At 38.5% G+C, this 20,352-nt stretch overlaps 1 protein-coding gene across 1 annotated transcript in view; it reads right to left on the bottom strand.

Moving 5' to 3' along the window:
- Window positions 1–20,352, bottom strand: part of DNAH11 (dynein axonemal heavy chain 11) — a 135,066-nt gene that overhangs the window by 71,295 nt on the left and 43,419 nt on the right. Inside the window, 11 exon segments of the mRNA XM_055803629.1 lie at window positions 4,676–4,730; window positions 9,212–9,353; window positions 10,172–10,295; window positions 11,864–12,026; window positions 14,515–14,536; window positions 14,539–14,705; window positions 16,128–16,288; window positions 17,298–17,316; window positions 17,318–17,399; window positions 19,680–19,795; window positions 19,797–19,839. Of these exon segments, the coding sequence (XP_055659604.1) occupies window positions 4,676–4,730; window positions 9,212–9,353; window positions 10,172–10,295; window positions 11,864–12,026; window positions 14,515–14,536; window positions 14,539–14,705; window positions 16,128–16,288; window positions 17,298–17,316; window positions 17,318–17,399; window positions 19,680–19,795; window positions 19,797–19,839 (1,094 nt within the window).

Below are 20,352 nucleotides of genomic sequence, written 5' to 3'. Positions count from 1 at the left end.
ACTAAGTCAAAACAAGAAAATCTTTTACTATTATTCAAAATACCCTCTTGAAGAGAAACTCTTTCCTGGGACATTTATGCATTTTGTAAAGCAGCTTGAATTTTATGCTTAATCACAGGGTATGTCCTTTTTTTTTTTTTTTTTTTACTACCACCTTTTTTAGCAAAATCAGTTAAGAAATGGCCTGTGGTCACAAGCACTGGTCAGGCTATATCAGGTCACAAAAAACTCTCTCATGGCTGCACAAACTGCCTGGGATTTTGAGATTATTGAAGGCTTCTGATCAATGACACCGTTTTCATAAGGCTGTGATACGGCCAAGTACAACAGCAAGAAAAGCACAAGTGATCCCTTCTCTTGGGAGCCATGGTGGAAACAGGGTAGGTGAAAGGCAGGTGTGTGAAAATCTTAAAAGAAAAAAAGAGAAAGACATGAAAAAAGGTAAGAGGAAGAAGCAAGGAAGGCAAACAGAAGCAATGATAGCCTCCCATTTTATGACAGACAGGAAGAAAAATGATGCAGAGTAAAATACTAAATGGGGCATAAAAGAGAGGAGAATTCACTGAAATCTTTACTGGTGAGTGAACCATAAATATTCAATAAATCAGAGCCCCCAAGCCATTGCTTTAGACTGCACTGTGAATTAACTGCATGTTCCACTAATTTTTAGTCCATTTACTTCTTTATATTTCTAAATGGAGAGAATTCACTAGTGCCTGTTCCATTTCCAACATGCTTACCAGCTTCCCAGAGACACAAGATCTCGCAGTACATTTTCCTCTGTCTCATGGAATGGGATGTGGAGGACTATTTCATGTTAAAACAGTTTTGAATTGCTGTAGCTATTCTGGCCCCCCTACTGATCGCACTTATTGTCAAATGGAGAAAAATACTTGTCTTACATGAACCTAAAACAACTTCTAACCATAGGCAATTTGCACATTTGTCTAGGAAGTACTTGAGAATGTGTCAGCAAGAGAAACCACTGGTTTTAAATCACTGGTGACCTTTGACTCCTGCAAGAATTACAAACAGCGGTGCATGTTCTCATATTTGTAAGAAGTAACGTTCTTCCCTATCTTCAAGAATTTAGGCAGAAATGTAGTAGACAGCCATGGAAAAACACCACGGAGGCCAGGTTGTCCAGGGATGTTACAAAGACAGGCCGATCAGTAAGCTGGTCTAAAGGTACAGAAGAAAACATCACCTACTTTGAAAGTGTTCAGCATAGAGAGGCAAATGGCAGAAACGTCTATGTAGAAATCCGTTGTAGCCAAGGGATGAAAACTACACTAAAACTGTCCAAAGACCACAGAAAGATCTTGGAACTTACAGAAAAATTTTATCAGGCTGAAAAGAAAGAAAGGCAAACACAGGAGAAACAATCAAAACCATACAAGAATAAATGCTCTCCACCCCAAAACTCTGAATCAGAGATGAAATATACATGAAGAATCTGCTAGGTATGTTTTGTGATTCTCAAAGACCTTGGGCACTTCTGTGAGTTTTCTGAAATTTCTTCTCTGTTATATCTTCAATTAGACATATATATCCTTTGGTTAGACATTGTTTCTCCCTCTCATTTTCTGATAAAATTCTGTGTGCAGTCATAACACCAGAGATACAGTGAGTAACGCTGATGCTTGGGGCACCCCATTTTCTCCTCTCTTATTCCTCTAGTAGCCACCTTCTCCAATCTGCACACCATCCCTGCTATGGTAGCACCAGCAACGGAGAGCCTACAGATATCCATCGCTGCTTTGATGTGCTTCTCACAAGTGCCCTTGCTACAGCAGTGGTGCCAAACTGAATCTATCACACCTCCAAAGCTGCAAACCATTCACAGTCTTTCTAGAAGTTACATCTTCTACACCCTCCTACACTCATATTGCTCATATTTGGACCTAACTCTCTAAGTACTGGACTTGACTAGAAAAGTCAAATCAAAGTCCTGGACCATTTGTCAAACACAAATCAGAATTTAGTGTTTTCCTTAGTCTTGTAGTGTAACTAATATTTTATCCTACCTAAATATTATAAATTTGTTTGTATGGAATGATTACTATTTATGCCCTATTCATATCAATCTTCTATTGAACTTCAGGGCAGAAGGTGCTTTCTCTACCCAATGTAATTCATTAGGAGTGATTTAAAAGAACTACTTGCATCTACAAGTTGCTGCACTAGTTTATATGAACTGGAGATCCCTGAGAAGGTAATACTGACCTTTCAGGATTGTTTACTTTTAATTTTATCCTAGCATCTAAATTCTACATTTACTAATTCATACCCAGAACTTGTCTGTTCTCTCCTTGCCTGTGGTCACTCCTCAAAAAGATTTCTGAAAATGTTAGAGTACATTTAGTAGTACGTTCTAATCTTCATTCTAATCTTGTGCTTATCCAGCACAGTACTACTGGAGCTCATGTGGATAACCACTGTCATGGGGATAACAAAAGCCTCTCAACACTGAACAACGACATACCAAGCAAGCACGGAACAGGAGGTGAACAGAGTGATGAGTGAAGGCAGACAGGAGAGAAACAGTTGAAGTTGCTGAACATGGTAAGCAAGTCCCAGTGAAAGTCTTTGGAAGAAGCACCAGGCACAGACTAGTCCTACCAAAGTTATTCATCCTGAAAACTCGACCAAGAAAAAGGAAAGATACTTGAGTGAGTATCCTGGACTCAACTGTCAGTTATACTGTGAACAGCCCTGAAAACAGCAAGTTTAAAGGCAGGTGAACTATGCACAAAACACAAATACACCAATCTTTTGCTTGCAGTGGAGACTTATTCAAATACAGAGCCGTAATTTTACAAGCGCAGATTACAAAGCAGAAGACAACAGTTAAAAAGAATGGCTATGAAGCCTAAGAAGAGAGGGACTAGATGAGAGGATCTGGAAAACTGAATTCTAGAAACCTTGCAGGGAATAAAGAGAAACAATTAAATCCAATAACAAAGTAGCAATAGGTAAAATTAGTTACTTACAAATTCTGTAGATTATCATGTCAGGATGAGGATTAGAAGAATAATTTCTCAATCCTTTGATAAATTAATTCTTGGAATAGCTAATTCTAGAGCTCAAATTCAAACACACTTTTTATAATTTCCATTACTTCTCTCTAAAACACAAAGTGACAACTGAGTGATTTTTACTATATCATATTGTTAGGGAGGAAATTCCAGCACAGCCCTAGCTATAACATAATGTAACATCCAAATTAGATAATTACGTCTTTTTTAACTATTTTTTGTGGACAATAAAAATCTAGGATACAGCATATACTTGAAAATGTAGTCATAAAAAGAAGGTAATCAGATCCTCACCATGGCATAACCTTTCTATCTCCTTTAGCTTCAGTGAAGTTTCGTAAAATCACGCCAGGCATGGATATGATGTGGCATATTTGCAGAGTTCATTTGCATTCCCCCCAGTGAATTCCCAGTATTATGAAAGACCTTGTGCACTGCTTCCTTTGAATACAGAATAATGAAGGTGCCATGTGATCTGATAACAAGAGAGCTGTGAGGAAAAATGAGTAATTATTACTGTCTACATTTTGAACAATCTTTGCTTAAGCAAGAAGGTCACATTTTGGAAACATTTATCTTCCGCGCAGGCCATAAATGACAGCCTAATTTGACATGAGGGAAAAAAAAAAGAATAGGAAATGCTCCATGTAAGAAAAGCTTCATTTTTGGCAAGACAACTAGGATATAAATATTACAGTGATGGTATTTCATATAGTAATAGAAAAAATTGGGAAGTTCTCCAAGATAGAGCCATCCCCTTATTTGAAAGAAATGTGGATTGAAAAGGACTATGCAAGAGTCTTTCATCTGACAATTTTAAGACTTAAATTTGCACAAGAGAGTAATGGAGACAATTGGTGCGGACAAAAGAACTGGTATCATAGGAAATTAATATCAACTTCCATGTAGCATTCACAACCCCTAAGAACACCAAAATCCTCTGTTCTCAAATGTCCCATTTGAGCCTCACACTCACATGTCACTCTCACTACAGACATGTCTCTTATACCATATTTTTCGGCTCAACGACCTCTGCTTATCTCAAGATATGCAAGCTTTCTAGGTTCACCAAGTGCTTCCAAGACAGCAAGACAGACAAACAGCGCATCTTAATACTGATGAACTGAACAGCGCCTCGGCACACACTTGACCACTGGTCTGACAGGGCCCATCCTATTTAAGAGTAAGCACACTCGCTCCCATGGTTTTCCCACGTGAAACTACGCAGCGCTGCAGCAGAAGGAAGGAGCTGTACAGACCAGGAATCGTTCCTAGCCAGCTCTGCGCTGCTGCCGTCGTTTGGTGAGCAGAGCAAACGAAAAGCTAACACACGTTGATGCCAGCCATGTCATGCTACTAGTCCTCAGGATGACAAAACAAACCTCATAAACTTGCTGATATAGATGTATCCTTACAAATCAGCTCTCTAAGTACTCAAGAAGAGATGGCTGACATCCAAATAATAAAAACCTGGAGTTTTTCATAGACAGAAACTCTGTAAGAGCCAGCCAACTGCAGAAGCAGCTGGTTTATGTGCGGCGGAACTTGGAAAGCCTCAATAGCTTCTTGGCTGTCCAATACCATAACTGAGCTTTCACTCAGTGGTGGGGCAGTAACTGTGTCTGTCCCTGACCCACCTGCTTCCTTGTTGGCAACTGGTTGGCAAGTTCATAAATTATTTGGGAGGTGAGACTGATCAAGTGATAAGAGTGTATGATCAACTGAACCCTGATTTCTGATGGAATCAAATACAATCACATCTGGCATTAGTATTAGTTTAACATAGAACCAGAATCCCTAAAAATGTGGCTCTTTCTAGCTAGGAGTAAAGCAGTCAAGCTGACAGGCATGTGTGTTTATGCCCTCAAAGGAAAAATCACGAGAGCTAGCCAAAAGCTAAGTTGTGATGGGGCTACATAAGTTCCTCTCAGATTCACAGATAAAGAGAGATGTTCTGTCAGTGGCGAAAGAGACCACAAGGAAAAGGCTAATATGTCCTGATGAAAGAGGATTTCAAAATGAAAGGCAATGATTAAAAAAAAAAAAAAAAAAGTAGCAATATTTTGGACAAGACGGCCTGTGGTGATGCGGGGCACCTGCTCTGCCTGTGTTTGATGTTCATTCTGGCTGACATGGAACTACAGTACTGCTGAGTTCCGCAGAAAATGGGGAGCCAGCTAAATACTGACAGGCCTATGCAAGGAGGAGACCATTCTAAGGATGTGATGACTAAAGCAGTTCAGCCAGGTTTGCTTATTGGAATAAAATTGGAGAAATGGCATTACCCTAAAACTAGCAAATCTAGTACTTAACGCTGGGACTTCACACTGGCCACTGAGGGACAGTAAACTTTGAAACATGAGGAAAACAGACAGTGAGGAAACTTACTCAAAAAAGGAGGAGCATGTATCTGTAGCAGAGATCAGCAGCTCATGAAGAAAACAAGCTGCACACAGACTGAGTAACAGAGAAAAAGAGTTCAGAAGAAAAGCCATGTAACATGTATGGCTTTAGAATATATTGTAATGTTTATGAGCAGTGAGGAAGCCGAGATGAGGTAGTAGGAAACACAGAACTTGGAAAACATGTAGGTATGTTTGAGAGTATGTTTGCGTAGGGCATGTGGGCTACAAGGCATTTAGGCACAGTGTTTCCATTTTTGAGAAAAAGTTGAAGGGTTGCTATGACCAAAAGAATAAAATAAAATCAGACAGAGCTCAGGTGACAGCAAGACTGACTGACCTTGTCTCATACCCATGCTTTTGAGAAATAGTTGGTTCTTCTGGCCTTTACTTTCCTAAGAAATTCTGGTAACGTGCAGAGTATTTAAGAGCAATTACTGCTGAGAGATGGGATACTGAAAAAACTTTTGGATCTCCAGTAAATCACTGTGAGCCTTAGAAACCTCTCAGCTCATGACATGCCTTAGTACTGTCGGCACCTTACCATTTACAATGTTTGGCCATTGGTTTTGTTAAGTTAAAAAAGAAGACTGCTACTTATTTCATCATTCATCATGAAAGCTTTTGAAATCCTCAGATGCATTTATGTCCTCGCACACACTTCAGCTGTGGACCCATATTTTACAATGGTGCAATCCACTGTCTTCAGCTGACATACTTCCAATTTACACTGGCATAAATTTGCATCTACATACATGGCATGTTCTCAGTACGTTAACAACAGAACTGACTGCAAGTTCCAGGCTGAAAACAATTGAAACAAAACCAACACAAAGCCAAATTGCTATGGTGGTTCAAAGAATAGCGCTGTGTAGTTTTGGTTCCAGAGACACAGATTCCTCATCATAAACAGAACTTGAGGCTTTAAGATGATGGGTGAGCACAAGTGAAACATGCCTACTGTAGAATGTTGATTTTTTTTAAATGAAATGGAAAAATGAGACTATATCACTTCACTGAGCTTTAACATTCTGAAACAGCCTATATTCTCCCTTTTGTTCTCTTTCACATTTTATGAGTCTTTTATTCTTCAAATCTAGGGAAAGGAGGAGGTGATAGGTCACCCAACACTAAAGTCCATACAGATATCTGCCAGTGTGTTAACTCATGAAATTTATGTCTCCCTCAGTACTATAATGTCTCTGCTTTGCTTCCCTGCAACATGAATAGGTATCTCCTGTTCTGGCCTCTAGAAGTGCTAATTTGCACAGTGGGGGACTGGTGAAATGGTTGCAAGTTAAAAGGCACTTGAAAGCTGTCTTTCAAAAAGCTGGTTTAAAAAAAAAAAAAAAGGAAGAAACTGATGGGGGAATAAGAAGAAAACAAAGGGAAAGAAATGGACAAGAAAAAAATTAAGAGAGATATTAGGTATTATTTTTCCAGTCCTCTCTTAAAAATGTACACAAATGCAATAGTCATGAAACAGAGACAAACAGCACTCATTAGAAATAGATATATGGAAGGTAAGCACCACTATTGTCCATATTACTGAAGTCCAGCAAAAGTGAAAACAATACAGAAGATGTCACACTACATCCTATACAAGTCTCCACTGACCCTGAAGTTACAGAATAAATTCGTGGAGGGACAGTAGTCATGGCAACAAAATTAGAGATAGGAAGGAACATCTGCAAAACTAAAGCAGGATAGGAAAAAGAAGATAAGAAAAAAAAAAAAGATAAATTAGTATGTTATAAAGTGTAAGAACTTGAAAAAAATCTCATAACCAAATAGGAATGGTCTTTAAATCAGTGGTAGTTAAACACTTCAGAACATGGAGAAAAAACTCGCACAGAAGACTACTGTGGAATAACCTGCTATGGGAAGGCTCTTCTCATCCCCAATCAAGCAGATCAGTTTAATAGACAAAGTATGGGGCATATATTCCCTTCAAAACATTTTCTTTCTAAAGGGTGAATGGTTTTCAGACTTCTAATTTTCTTATCAACCACACACATTTCAGATTATGTTTAAAACTGAAGGCTGCATAAACTTAAAGTTCCTCAATGCCACTCCAAAAGCAATGTACCCAGATTTCTGCTTTCCAGCTTTCAGGAGAGAACTGCAGCCTGCCTCAGCAACATTGCCTCTAAAACGGGGTTCAAGAGAGACACTTGTTGCAACTGTGGTATCATATTAACGTATATTGCTAAACAGCTTTTGACCTGAAAACAGCTACATGGATATTTTTTCCTCAGTTTTAAATGGCACAGGAAAAATGGAAAGTATTAACATTTACTGTGAAATATCAATTATTTGTGCAAATGCTTAAGATTTGACTACATATACAGAATTACTGTATGTGTGTTACAGATCTGCTAATAAGTTAGAATTAATTGACTTTATAAAATCATTTGGAATAAGAAATATATTTTAATGAAACTTGTAGTTGCACAGCAAAAGCTGTTATGAAATCCTTTGTACAGCCCTGTACCAAGGCCAGAAGAATGGGCTAGAATCATTGTTTAAAATTTAGGTAAAAAATTTGGGATTTTACAGATTTCTTTGTATTTGACTAGTCTTCTGTATGTAGAAAGTGTACTGAAATGTCAGAATATGAGATTAATGGAAACCGGGGAGAGTCGACTGGAACAGCTTGTAGTTGCCTGCCAAGAAATTGTGAACTTTAGTAGCAGGGAATTCCGGCAGGGGGAGATCGCGACCACCGACTCACATACCACCTACCCAAATCGTACCCCAGACCCATTTCTAGACCTTTCTAACCTTTACTGCGCAGGATCGGATATGGGAGGAGAATATGTTAATGATTTACGGGAAATACTATGATTATGCATGAATACTTAATGAATATGCATGAATAAGTTCTATATATGGTGCATGATTCTGAAGCTTGGTGTGCGTTGATCGTGAGAGGACTCACTCACACACCTGGCCGTCAGTAAAGAAGTGTCTGCTTATCTACACCACATTGGTGTCGGTAAGTGTGGATAACTGGCTAGCTGAAAAAAGGTCTCATAGACATAGTCCAGCTGGCTGAACAAAAATGCGCATCGCTCTCAGCTCATCTGAAGTAAAGCAAAATACACTGTCTTTGGCTGTCCTTGTTACACAGTAACAGGAAGACTTTGGTGGGAAAAGAATGTTGCAGGTGGGAACAGATAACTACAGAAGAGAAACTAGGGGCGGCTTGGTATTTAGGTAACTAACCAATAATGAGCTTAACTTTTGTAATATGTATGAGCCATTTATAACAAGGCATAAAAGGTGACTGTAAGGTGCAATAAACGAAGTCTGCTGATCACTCATATTGAGTGACTGTGTCTTCCCTCCGTCGCGACAGGTAAGTTCTTCATTCTGAGATTTCGGTAACATGTGTAATTAGGGAACGTATTTACAATTGCACCAACTGCACCACTAAATCCTCATCAGCACCTCACTTCTCTCTGAAATGCTTTGTTATGTTCAAAACGTAAGACCATGAAACTAAGCCACATAGCAGCTACGTGACTGTCCTATGAACAGGCAGAAAGTCAACAGTCAGATCTCAAAGAAAAACTCGCTGTGCACCACGTCTCCACACAGAGAAGGCCATGACAGGGGTAACATGACAGAGGCAAATTCGGTGTCACAAGTCAGAGAGCAAGCCTTTCAAGAGAAGTATGCCAACATATGCTGGGTTATGAGATAACTGAAATATGTTGTTATTTTGACCAGCTCAGCACCGCCTCTTGTCCCTGAAACATGCCTTACTTTAACTGCAGCTGCACTTTACTCAAGAAGAACCTCCAGCAGCTTTCTCTGGTGTCCATCAGGCCCAGATCTGGGACTTCTTTTCTAACTTCTGTAACTATGCCCTCCACATCTTCATCACTGAACAGATCTGGAACCACTCCTGCAACAAGACAAAGGGGCAGTTAGGAGAAGCCTTACACAACACAACCTGAGAAATAATCTTCTACATGGTATTTAACACAATGGGGTTTAGGCGTATAACTGGAGTTATGCTGTGATAATAGCCAGATCAAGTACAAAACAGTTTCCTCCTGTTCCCCACACTTTTTCACCTAAAAAGAACAACTTTTTTTTTTTAAGGGAGAAGAAACAACATTGTTTAAAAAGACAAAAATATTTGCCCTGATAGGAAGTTCACTCATAAATTATGTATCCCTCAGAACAGTGGTTCCTTTTTTTACGGGCTGTTAGAAACCTGTTTTCCAGTCAAGCTGCAAAAAATAAATAATTTCTAAAATACCTTTTAAGATACTCTCCAATGTACAGCATAGTATTATTCCCATTTGTCTTCCACCCTATCTCCAGATCCCCACGTTCAAAATCCAGAGCCTCTAACTCTCAAAATGTGGGTGAAACTGCATTGCTGTCTGTTACACTGTGACTGTGCAGTCATAAAGACATCGTCTAATGTCAGTGAAATCCTATCAAAGCAAACAGTATTAAGTCAAAGAGAGAGTCCCATCTCTCCCCAGACCAATGCACTTATGAATGATAAACCTCAGCAATTCATCTCCTCAGCGGGCAATGCCTTCTTCAGCAAATGAGACTCAATGCTCGAGTTGAACGGGTTGACTTGGCCTCTCTAAAAACTCCCCCTACAAATACCTGAAAGAGAAATAATCTCTTTGAAGTTTAATGAAATCACAGATCATTTGTCATTGGAAAAAGATCTTTCAAGAAATGTGTTAGTCTAATCACCTGATGCCAACAAGTCATTAATCAGCACAAGAAAGCGTTCGTCTGGAACCTGGGCATCTGTCAGCAAAAACATGGTGGGCATGTTCTTGGCACCAGTCTTGATGTACAAACTGGCAAGATCTACCTGTAAGGAAAGGAGGCAATCACTCATATTCTGTTAAAATGTTGATACAGGAAAAGTGTGAAATGCATGTTAGTGGATGGCAATGCATTGCTGACTTCTTGTTTTTTTCAGTTTATTTACACATTGCTAATTTGCTGCATAACATCCAAAGGGAAAAGCAGCTTACCTCTGTTTTCCATATTAAACACTGAGGTTTTGACTTGACCTAGTGATAAAGATCAAAACGGACTACTAATCAAGGAAATACCACCACCACCACCGCCCCCTGAACGTACTAAAAAAGGGATCTCATGAAACTACCTATCAAGAACAGCCACAACCACATCAATAATGTCTGGGAATTGCACTGAAGAGTCAGATCCATTTTAAACTCTGATATTTCTGCAAGACATTTTGCATGCACATGTGTGTGTGATTTTATTTAGGAGAGCTTTCTCATGCTCAAAAAATAAAAAAGACTGAGTAGTGAATTGGTGCACTGTTACTTTTGCTGTCAGACATGGGTGGCCCAGAGAGACATGGCATGGGACCATTGCGCTAATAGGGGTACAAACACCGAATGCTTTTTGGCATGGGGTTCCAGATAAAAACAACCCACATCAGTTGCATTTGAGTGTGGTCACATTTGAACACACAGAATAAAGTCAACACCAAATTGCCACCTAACCTAGCAGAAAACAAATCCTCAGGCTTAGAAGTTTCTCTGCTTGGAAACAGTATGGTGGAAACGATCACTTCAGCCCACATCTTACGCTACACCTCATTTGCCCAGGGAAGGAGGGCACAAGAACCTAGTCACCATGTAAGACACTGAAGAACATGCAGCACTTTTCCAAAATAATCCAGCATGTACCTCCCTCTGAAAACTGATGCCTTGGGCTGCACAAACTGTGGTGGTTTGGCCATGGCCCACGGCAAAAAGAAGGGCTTTCTGGGGACCACCATCCACCAAATTTAGCCATAGTCAGATCCTTATTTAGCTGTGTCTGACATTCAGAAGCAGTGCCCGCTGTCCGCGTAGAATGAGGAGGAAGAAAATGTTCCTCAACTTCCCTGTTTGCTCACATAGACAGGACTCAGCCCTGCCGTGTCCTGAAGCCTGTAAGCCTGACAGAGCACCTCACAACTGTATTCCCTATCTTTGCATATGACCAGTTTAATTGACTGAGTGACTTGCATGCCACGAGGACAAAATTTTGCCCTGAGTTTACCCACATCAATTTCATTCCACTATATTAATACACATGCAATGACACGCATAAATTTGTAACAAACTGCTAACTTTAAATACCAAAACTCCAACCACATCTTTGTAGTATGTGAAGTAGTTGCCTTAGAAAAAGTGGAGAAACTACCAATATTCTATTAAGCGTATAAACAGACACTGAAATATTTTTTGACCATTCATTTTTCAAATATAAACCAGAGGTATAGCTGAAAACCACAGGAACAACAGGGGTCGTTACTGTAAATCATACTGTTTTGTGATTTTATCAAGCCCATGCAACAACAAAACTACACATTCTTGTAGTGAACTCAACAAACTCCAAGAGTATCTATCAGTTTACCCTCAGGTCCTGGATCCCATAGTCTTTCTTCAGCGTGATTTGGAAAACCTCCAGGGAGCAGATGCATGCCGCCAGCCTTGACAAGCTTTGTTTACCACTACCACCTACTCCAGTCAGAAGTGCATAAACCCTCGGGGCTTCTAGGATATGTCTGATCCAGCACCTGATGGTAAAAAAACAGTAACATAACATAGACTTCAACAACCTTGTTAGCCAAGATTCTCAATTTCTTTTTATTGCACCAAGCTTTCTTTTTTAATCTTTCTTCTTTAATTTTTTTTTCTATTTTTGTGGTAATGTGCTTCTGACACCTAAAGGTATATTATGTTTGCATGAGCATTTTGTTTCTTTCTGATATTTGAGCAAGAGGAAAGAAAAGCTGTTTGTCAAATAATGAAGGTCTGCACCGACTTCTACAATGACCAGCACTGCCCACTTGCTCATTCTTTACACTGAGCTGCTCCAAAGCATTGCTCCAGGATCCTGATGGACCCTGATTGGACTCAGAACAAAGACCTAGTTAACCTGAAGGGAGGTTGACTGGGTCCTAGGAGTCCATAAGAACTGCACATCTGGCAGTTTACATCACAAAGGTTGAAGGATGATGAATCATTTTGTGAAAAACGTGCATCAAACTTGAATTTACCCCTGGAATATCTAGCCCAGACTACTTCAGGCATGCTTTTATTTGCTGATTATGGAATACTATAGGATGAATGAGGCCAGATGAGAATCTGGACCCAAATTAGACAGGATTTAAGTTGTTAGAATTTTCAAATGTATGTATCAGGGTAATTCTTCCCCCAAAAAACTATGCTTGAGACATAAAAACAACTTTCTAGCAATCGATATTTTAATAATTCATAAAAGCACCTAATTTTTTTTTATTTAAAATTTATTTTTTTTAAATCAGATGCAGATTCTAAGGAATAACAGCCTAGCATGAGCATGGATTTTCAGAGAATTCAGAGATAGCATGTTGGACCTTCAGATTCTTTTTTCTTCCACATATCATTGAAACCAACCAAAAAGCAATCCCATCCCTGAATCAAATTGATGAGAATCTTCTTAAATAAAGGGATAATTGTCTAATCTGGTTGCATCTAATAAAGCGGTAGAAACCTGTTCAACAAAACATTACTGGAAGCCAATTCTCTCTGACCTCACTGTAGAACTTTGTCAGCCTTATTCATGATTTCACAATGGATCCATTAAAAAATAAAACAAAACACAACAAAGAAAACCAAAACAAACAACCCTCATAAAAAGTGTGGAAAAAATTTACAGGATTTAATTTCACATACACTTTTCTAGGACTGTCAAACTGTAAGGCTAAGACACCCTGCCACTTTGTTTGCCAAATTGGGATACTACGCTTGGTCACTAGATTTCAGAGAGAAGATAATGGCTTACCAACATTTTTAAGCAAAACTAGCGATACCTGAGAAGGCTTCTGTCTGCAATTCTGATGATTATCACATCAACCTCTAAATCAACAGAACAAAATCTACAGTTCCTATGAAAGATCCATATGATTATCTCCGTAACTTAATCTCTTTTTTAATCCTCTTGGAGAGAAACTTCTATAATAGACTGCTTTGTCAAGAGTGTCTCCTCTTATATAGTTTCTGCCTGAATACGTGCAAAGTGAAAAATCCTGAAATCCTAGTCTGTCTCAATGAGAAGAAAAAGTTCCATGTTAAACTATTTGACACTGCAAATAAAAGAAACTGCTTTAACAAAACTATGCTCTGCCAGCATGGGCCTCTGTCTCTTTCTGGAAATCACTGGTAATGTACACGACCACAACAACGATGCTGAAGGAAGATCACAAATAATGAAATGAGCAACAAGGAAGTCTGTGCCTCATTTATTTAGCAAAATCTTCACTTCATCTTCTGAAAACTCTTTTTTGCAGTGCAGGAAAATAAAGCAAATGTAGTTAATCAGATTTCAGAAATTGAGATTTTGGACCACGATGGATACTAAGATATTGCCCAACACGAGAAGAACAAATTATATCAAACTGAGATAAGAATACATTAAAAAAAACCCTATGGTTAAATAAAATAAAATAAATCTATGATGATGGGACTTAGAAGCCTGGGCTGGTTCATATTTTAAAAAGTGTAAGGCTAGGCAGCAAGGCAACTTCAAGTCTGCCATACAGTGGCATAATTTAGTATATGCTTAAGGTATTATTTACCCTTGTTTTGAATTAATGTAATTTTTAAAGCATTTTCCTTTTCTTGGTAACAAAGGATAATTTTCACTTTTCTTATAAAAGCCTGTTACATCATTAACTAATTAAAAGGTAAGGCACAGTATCTACAGCATTATAGATTATCTTGCCAACCTCAGAGAGTAAGTGGTGTTAATTTCTGTGCAGCACAAAAAAGGATGAATCTCTGTTTAAACAAACAAGATGAAGGTTAGCTTTAACACTGAGCCACAACCTACTGTTCCATAATGACGCCAATAAAGCCTACTTAGAGGGCTATTACTGCACGGTACCCTCGCGTAAGCCTTCCATTAAGAATGTTACAAGTCTGTACTGCAACAGCCTCCAAACAGTAAAAAGTAATAACTTCACGCAAACATCGGTAGCATCATGATGAACTGTTTGTTCCCTTTAGAGATATTCCACTTACACATGCTGCATGGCACACTCAGTAAGACTAGGTTCACAGAAGCATGCATTTCATTGCAGCTTTCTAGGAACTCAAGTGTATTCCTTCGTCATTCCCACTCTTTCACCGGCTCGTAGCAAGCGTCTGCTCCACTGTTCGCAAAACAGTAATAGATGAGTGGGAGATTGCAGCAACACGCTGTCTTCCACATTCTACCACATAGTGAGAGAGAAAAATAATAGTTAAAAAATGCCACAAACACAGCACATGAAAAACGTTTACATGAAAAAATCATCCATTAGTGACTGATGTAGCCATCCACTGTGCTCTGAAAGACTAAAAAGAGGTGCAAGAATGGGCTCAAAGCATTTGCACAGTACATCCAAACAGGATCCAAACAATCTACTAGTAAAGCTGTCTACCTCTTTAATTGTTTGTGTCTAAACTACTTAGAATTAAGGAACAATAATTTCTTTATGATAGGAAGTCGTTGCTCAACCTAGAATCAAACACTCCCAAATATTTAAAATTTTCTGTTTCAGTGTCCTCATTCCTATCCTTATTCTTTTTCTTTTCACTCCTTTCTTACTAGCAAATAGAAATTAGAAAGGAAAGGAAAAAAGGACTAGTAAACAAAGCTGATGTTTTCCAGTTACCATATTTTTTGTCAAATAAATTCAAATTTTCCCTCTCTTCCTCCTGCCCCTCATCAGGAAAACTTTTTTTTTTTTTTAAGTGAAACATATGTACCTAATATGTTCATATTAGTTCATATTCCCACTACTTTGTCTGCTTGTAATTTTTTAGTTTTTGAAGGGCAAGTAGAAACAGTATTGTGGTCCTCACTAGTTAATCCATCCTGGTATTGGCACCAACACACATTAATTCCAGAAGAAACTGTATATGCAATACTACTATATAACATGTGACATTATTTTGTCTTCCTTGTACAGTGAACAATACTGAGAGGTACTACATTTCATAGCATAAGACAGGTTAAAAAAACAAGAGGCATACATAAGAAAACTTAACTAAGAACATTAAGACAAAGGAACATGTATCCTGGCTTATATTTGCAGTGTTTCCACTATGAAAAACAGATGGGTGTATTACCTTTTACCCCCACACAGCAGAAAGAACAAAATGTAACCTGCATATCTATTTCATGTGTCTTGCAATTTACAGTGCCTTAACTCTTTAAATAGTTTAATTCTGACAACACATATTTTTATTCAGATAACCAGTGCTCACAGTTCAAAAAGTACATGCTGTTTTACTGACGTGCTCTGAAGTCCAAAGAGAGACTGCAATTTAAAATTATTTGAAAACACAATTCAAATTTTTAATGTATAGGCATATATATAAACATATATACACACAGTTAATATGTTAAACTATTCAGGGAAAGAAAACCAATACAAGAGGAACAATTAGTAAAGGAAAATGAAAGTTTATTATCCTTGTGGTTTGAAGCACAGAATCACAGAATTCCTCTGCGAGGAAGATGCTTGCATTGGGGGCCGAGGATAAGAAAGTGTGCTACTGCTATTTACAGTTCCAGTAAATAAGAGCTTTCACTATCCGGTTTTTAACTTGCTGGCATCAGGCAAAATAGTTTCAAGCCACCAACGCACCTCAAATACATGTGCATAGTGTCCATCATCACTTTATAAAAGAAATTACAGTCTCTGTTTTCCACTAGTTTATCCCCATAGACACGTGATGATTCATGAAGCCAGACACGTTGAAGATCATTTGGTTGCTATAAACACTTGGGTGTAGCAAACAGAATGCCCTAAAGATAACGCTTTTTTTTCTTTTTTTTCTTTTTATGCTGTCAGCTGGCATCAAAATAGGCCACTCAAGGGAGACAAAGACATTAATCACACTGAGTAGATACCCAATATGCATTGTTCTTGAAAGTATATTTTCTTTAACATGAACCAGAATGTCTCTAATTTAGCAAGTTCGCCAGCCAACTGAGTGTGCAAAATATAATTAAAACAATTATCTCTTCTCTGGGACACTTAGGTGACTCATTATGGTTTGAGGCCATGGTGCAGTATAGGACACAGGGAAGTATCAGCACTGCCAGGATATTATGTGTTCACTAGCCCTGTTTTGCAATACCACTCAAGAAAACAGGACACAGTTTATCATGAAAAAATTAGCACTTTCTCAACTGTCACCTCAAACTTCCTTCCCTAAACAAATTCCATGCCAGGATGAGTGCAAACGTGGATGATGGGCTAGCACATCCCCATCAAACCAAGGTATGTGTGATAACAGGAGACCTGACAAATCCTCACCTCCTTGCTAATAGCTGATGATGATCCATGGGGTGGGCAGGCAACAAAAATATTCTGGAAGAAAAAAAGAGCTGCGCTTCAAGGAACAGGAAAGCATGTAAAACCAAACCAGATCAGACTCACCTGATTTTACAAGAAGGACCGGGATTTGCTGACCATATTATAACCTTCCCTCATTTTTCTCTTCAATCCATGCTCTGCTTTTTGGCTACTGGTTTCAGCCCCTGCTTCACCAAAAGGGTTGTCAAGCACTGAAGGACCACACGAGACTGTAATTGTTACGAAGTTCAGGGGAATCTCAATATCATAATAAATATGGTGTGTCTCTTTCCTTTTAGCTATAGGAACAGCAGGGGTTTGAACTTGTACTAAATGTCAGACGCTGTGTTTTCTCCTGTCCCCTTTTGTCTCCTACCTATTGCAGTGAAAAGCTAAACAGTAATTATTTCATGTATTAAATACAGGATCACTATAGTATGACACTTCAAACCATACCTGGAGTCCAGGGCTGACTGAAGCTGCCAGCAGCTGGATTCATACAGGCAATATACTGACAATTGTAACTTGCTTTAATAGTTAGCTTCTGCCTATCATACCCAAGGAAGAAAATGTAGCTTGGTTAATATGAATGACAAAATACTTTACATTTTTCAGGCTTAGCCTTGGTTGAAGAATCACCATTTCTGCCCTATGGGAAATCTGGAAGACAAAAGTATCAAATTAGGATTGACATTTTAAAATTAAGAAGCCCACCCCCACATTTCTACCACATAATAATTTGTTCAACATTTGTGTTGAAATGAAGATACTACATTCTCGCAAAGTATGCTCCTGATGATATATCTTCTAATGAAACTGGCTCCAAACAAACTTGAATGAGTACAACATGGCCAAAAGAAGTTCAAATCAGTTTGAGAATGCACACCACCATCATAGGTAAGAGAAGGCAAAATTAACATACCTCAGCAAGAAAAAAACCCAGCAAAGATCATCACTGAGTGGCATGCTTAAAGATCACTCCTTTTTTTGCAGCCCCACACAACAGATACTGTTGCTGGCTTTCCAGATGACAGAGCTCCAGGTGAATTAAAAGGAAGCCACTTTAAAAAAAAAATATTAAAAATTTGAGGCTGTCAGCAGCTGGCAATTTGAGTTCTGATTGCCAAAAAAAGAGTCTTGTTTCTTTAGCAGTTGGCACACAGCGGATCTAGGCCAAGCAGGTACCATCTTTAAAAAAGCACACTGTAAAAGAAAGGCTCATAAATAATGCAGCCATTCCCTGCTTAAATCAATAAATCCTTCCCAGAACTTCACAGTGTAACGTATTCTCTTTCTTTCCACACGTTCACAACAAATTTTACCCTATTTTAGAATTCTCAAATGGTTATGTTTAAAATTCCCGAATAGCATGGTCAACTTTTTTCCTAATTTGACTTGTTTTGTAAAACGGAGATTTTAAAGTTTTTGGTTTGTTTTTCTTTTAAAACAATGCAAAACAATTCAAAAGAAAGAAGCAACGGTGTTAAACAGTAGGGACTTTTAAGATCTGAAGTTTGAAATCTCTGTGAGGGAACAAAAAGATTCCTGGTGAGAATACCATATAGCTCTGGGAAGAAAACAGGGCATGGAGGTGTTAGCTTTGTATGTCGCTGAGTTAGACTTGATGGATTTCTCCAAGCTAGAGATGTTTCAGATCTGAGCTGCCACTTCTTTTTTTCTCTTTATGTCTTGGTCCTTAATAAGATGTTCTGCTGACACCTGGTATTCCTTCCTTCGTGAGATGAAGTGTAACCTAGCAAAAGCGCCTGTAGGATTCAACAGAATCTGCATTAAAAGATGCTAGAACAGTACAGACGTTATTGCCTCACCTTGGTCACAATTACAGTCAGATCACAGTGTACATGCCAGTGAAAAGAAGAACCTTCTATGAGACAAAAGTTCTAAGGGCAATGGTAAAATCCTTGCACACATTCCAAAGGAGCAGACGACTGAGTAGATACACTCAGCCTCTTAATACCACTGAAGTACGGCTGGTTTTGTGCAGAGTGCTTGTCACTGTGCCCCTCCTTCTGGCAACACACAGACAGCTAGCTAGGTGGATTTAGTTTACTTTTTCCTTTTTTAATGTCTGATTACTTCTCTCCTTTACTCACCAGATCATTCACAATGTATTCTTCGTATGTCACATTTTCTTTATGTCATGTAGAAGTGCCATGCCTGTATACAAACAAGAATCTAATATGCATTTATAGTAACAATGAAGTATTTACTAAAGATACAGATCCTCCTGTAACACAGTGGAATCAACATTAAACAGTTGCTTTTAAACGGAAAAAATTCTCTTCCACAGACCCTAGTGAAAGGATACTAATATATTTTAACTGCCAAAATATTAAATTGTCCTTTGGAAAGTAAGGAGGGAATGAGCTTAATTGCCCAAATTAACTTTTTATCCTTCAGTGGCCATCTTCTGTGGTTTTCTTCTCATGGCAGACAGAGAGCGTTAATCTGAAGCATGAAATTTCTGTGGATTTTGTCTGTTGTCTTTACAGGGTGATGACAGAGGGTGGCACAGGCTAAACATCCAGCAAGCTGCAATTTAGGGAATCAGTTTCTGTATCTCAGACATCCCTGTTCTTATCAGGTCAATCAATGGGATCAACCTCCAGCAGCTCCAGCAGCAGCTAAAGGATACTTTCCTTCCAAGACTCTCTATAGTCCCTTCACTTTCTGCTTCTCTTTCCTAAAACTGTTTATAACCTCCAAGGATAGTATGCTTTTCTAAGCGACTTACCTTGAAGTGTTCTGTTTCTATCCCACCATGGACCACAACACAAAAATTATAGCGTAACGTTAATTATGAAGTGAATGGTCACCAGTGTTCATAATCTGCTGCCAAATCAATGCATGGTTGAATGGTTCCAAATCCATCCACTTCAGGCATATTCAAATCATCAATAAAACAGGTAAGTTTTTGATTTCCTACCGGACCAGTTATGACCACCTTTTTTCTCCAGCTTATTTTTTTCAAGCACCTCTGAAATGTAACACAACATACATAAAAATTATTACTATAATAAGCAATACTGAAACTAAACAAAACCAAGAATTCAAAATCATGCTGGCTAACATTTATGAAGCATTTCACCACCTACAAGGATTTTTGAACTACTGAAGTCCTCAGTAATCAGTGAAACTCATGGAGTGTCTTTGAAAAAACATCATACTGGGATTCTGAATTCCAAAGGAGTCTTGTTGATTTAGTTGGTCGACTACTTCACAGCTTTCGAAAATCTTACTGCATATCCACCCGCCTCCTTTGGAACTGAAATGCTTTAAATGTAAAATCACCAGGTATCCTGACACTGAGCAAGTTTATCAGTATTTTCTTCTTCTCCTGGGAAGGATTACACAAGGACTTTACCATATGTAAAGTGTAAAAATATGAATGATAAATAATAATTAATCAGGTCATCTAATGGGGAAACTAGTGTGCCATTCCCATACTAAGGAATATTAAGCTGATTGCATTAAATTTCAGCCTATTCCC

Source organism: Falco peregrinus, chromosome 5 (assembly GCF_023634155.1).
Source record: "Falco peregrinus isolate bFalPer1 chromosome 5, bFalPer1.pri, whole genome shotgun sequence".
Taxonomy (NCBI): Eukaryota; Metazoa; Chordata; class Aves; order Falconiformes; family Falconidae; genus Falco; species Falco peregrinus.
This window is presented reverse-complemented; position numbering and strand designations above follow the sequence as displayed.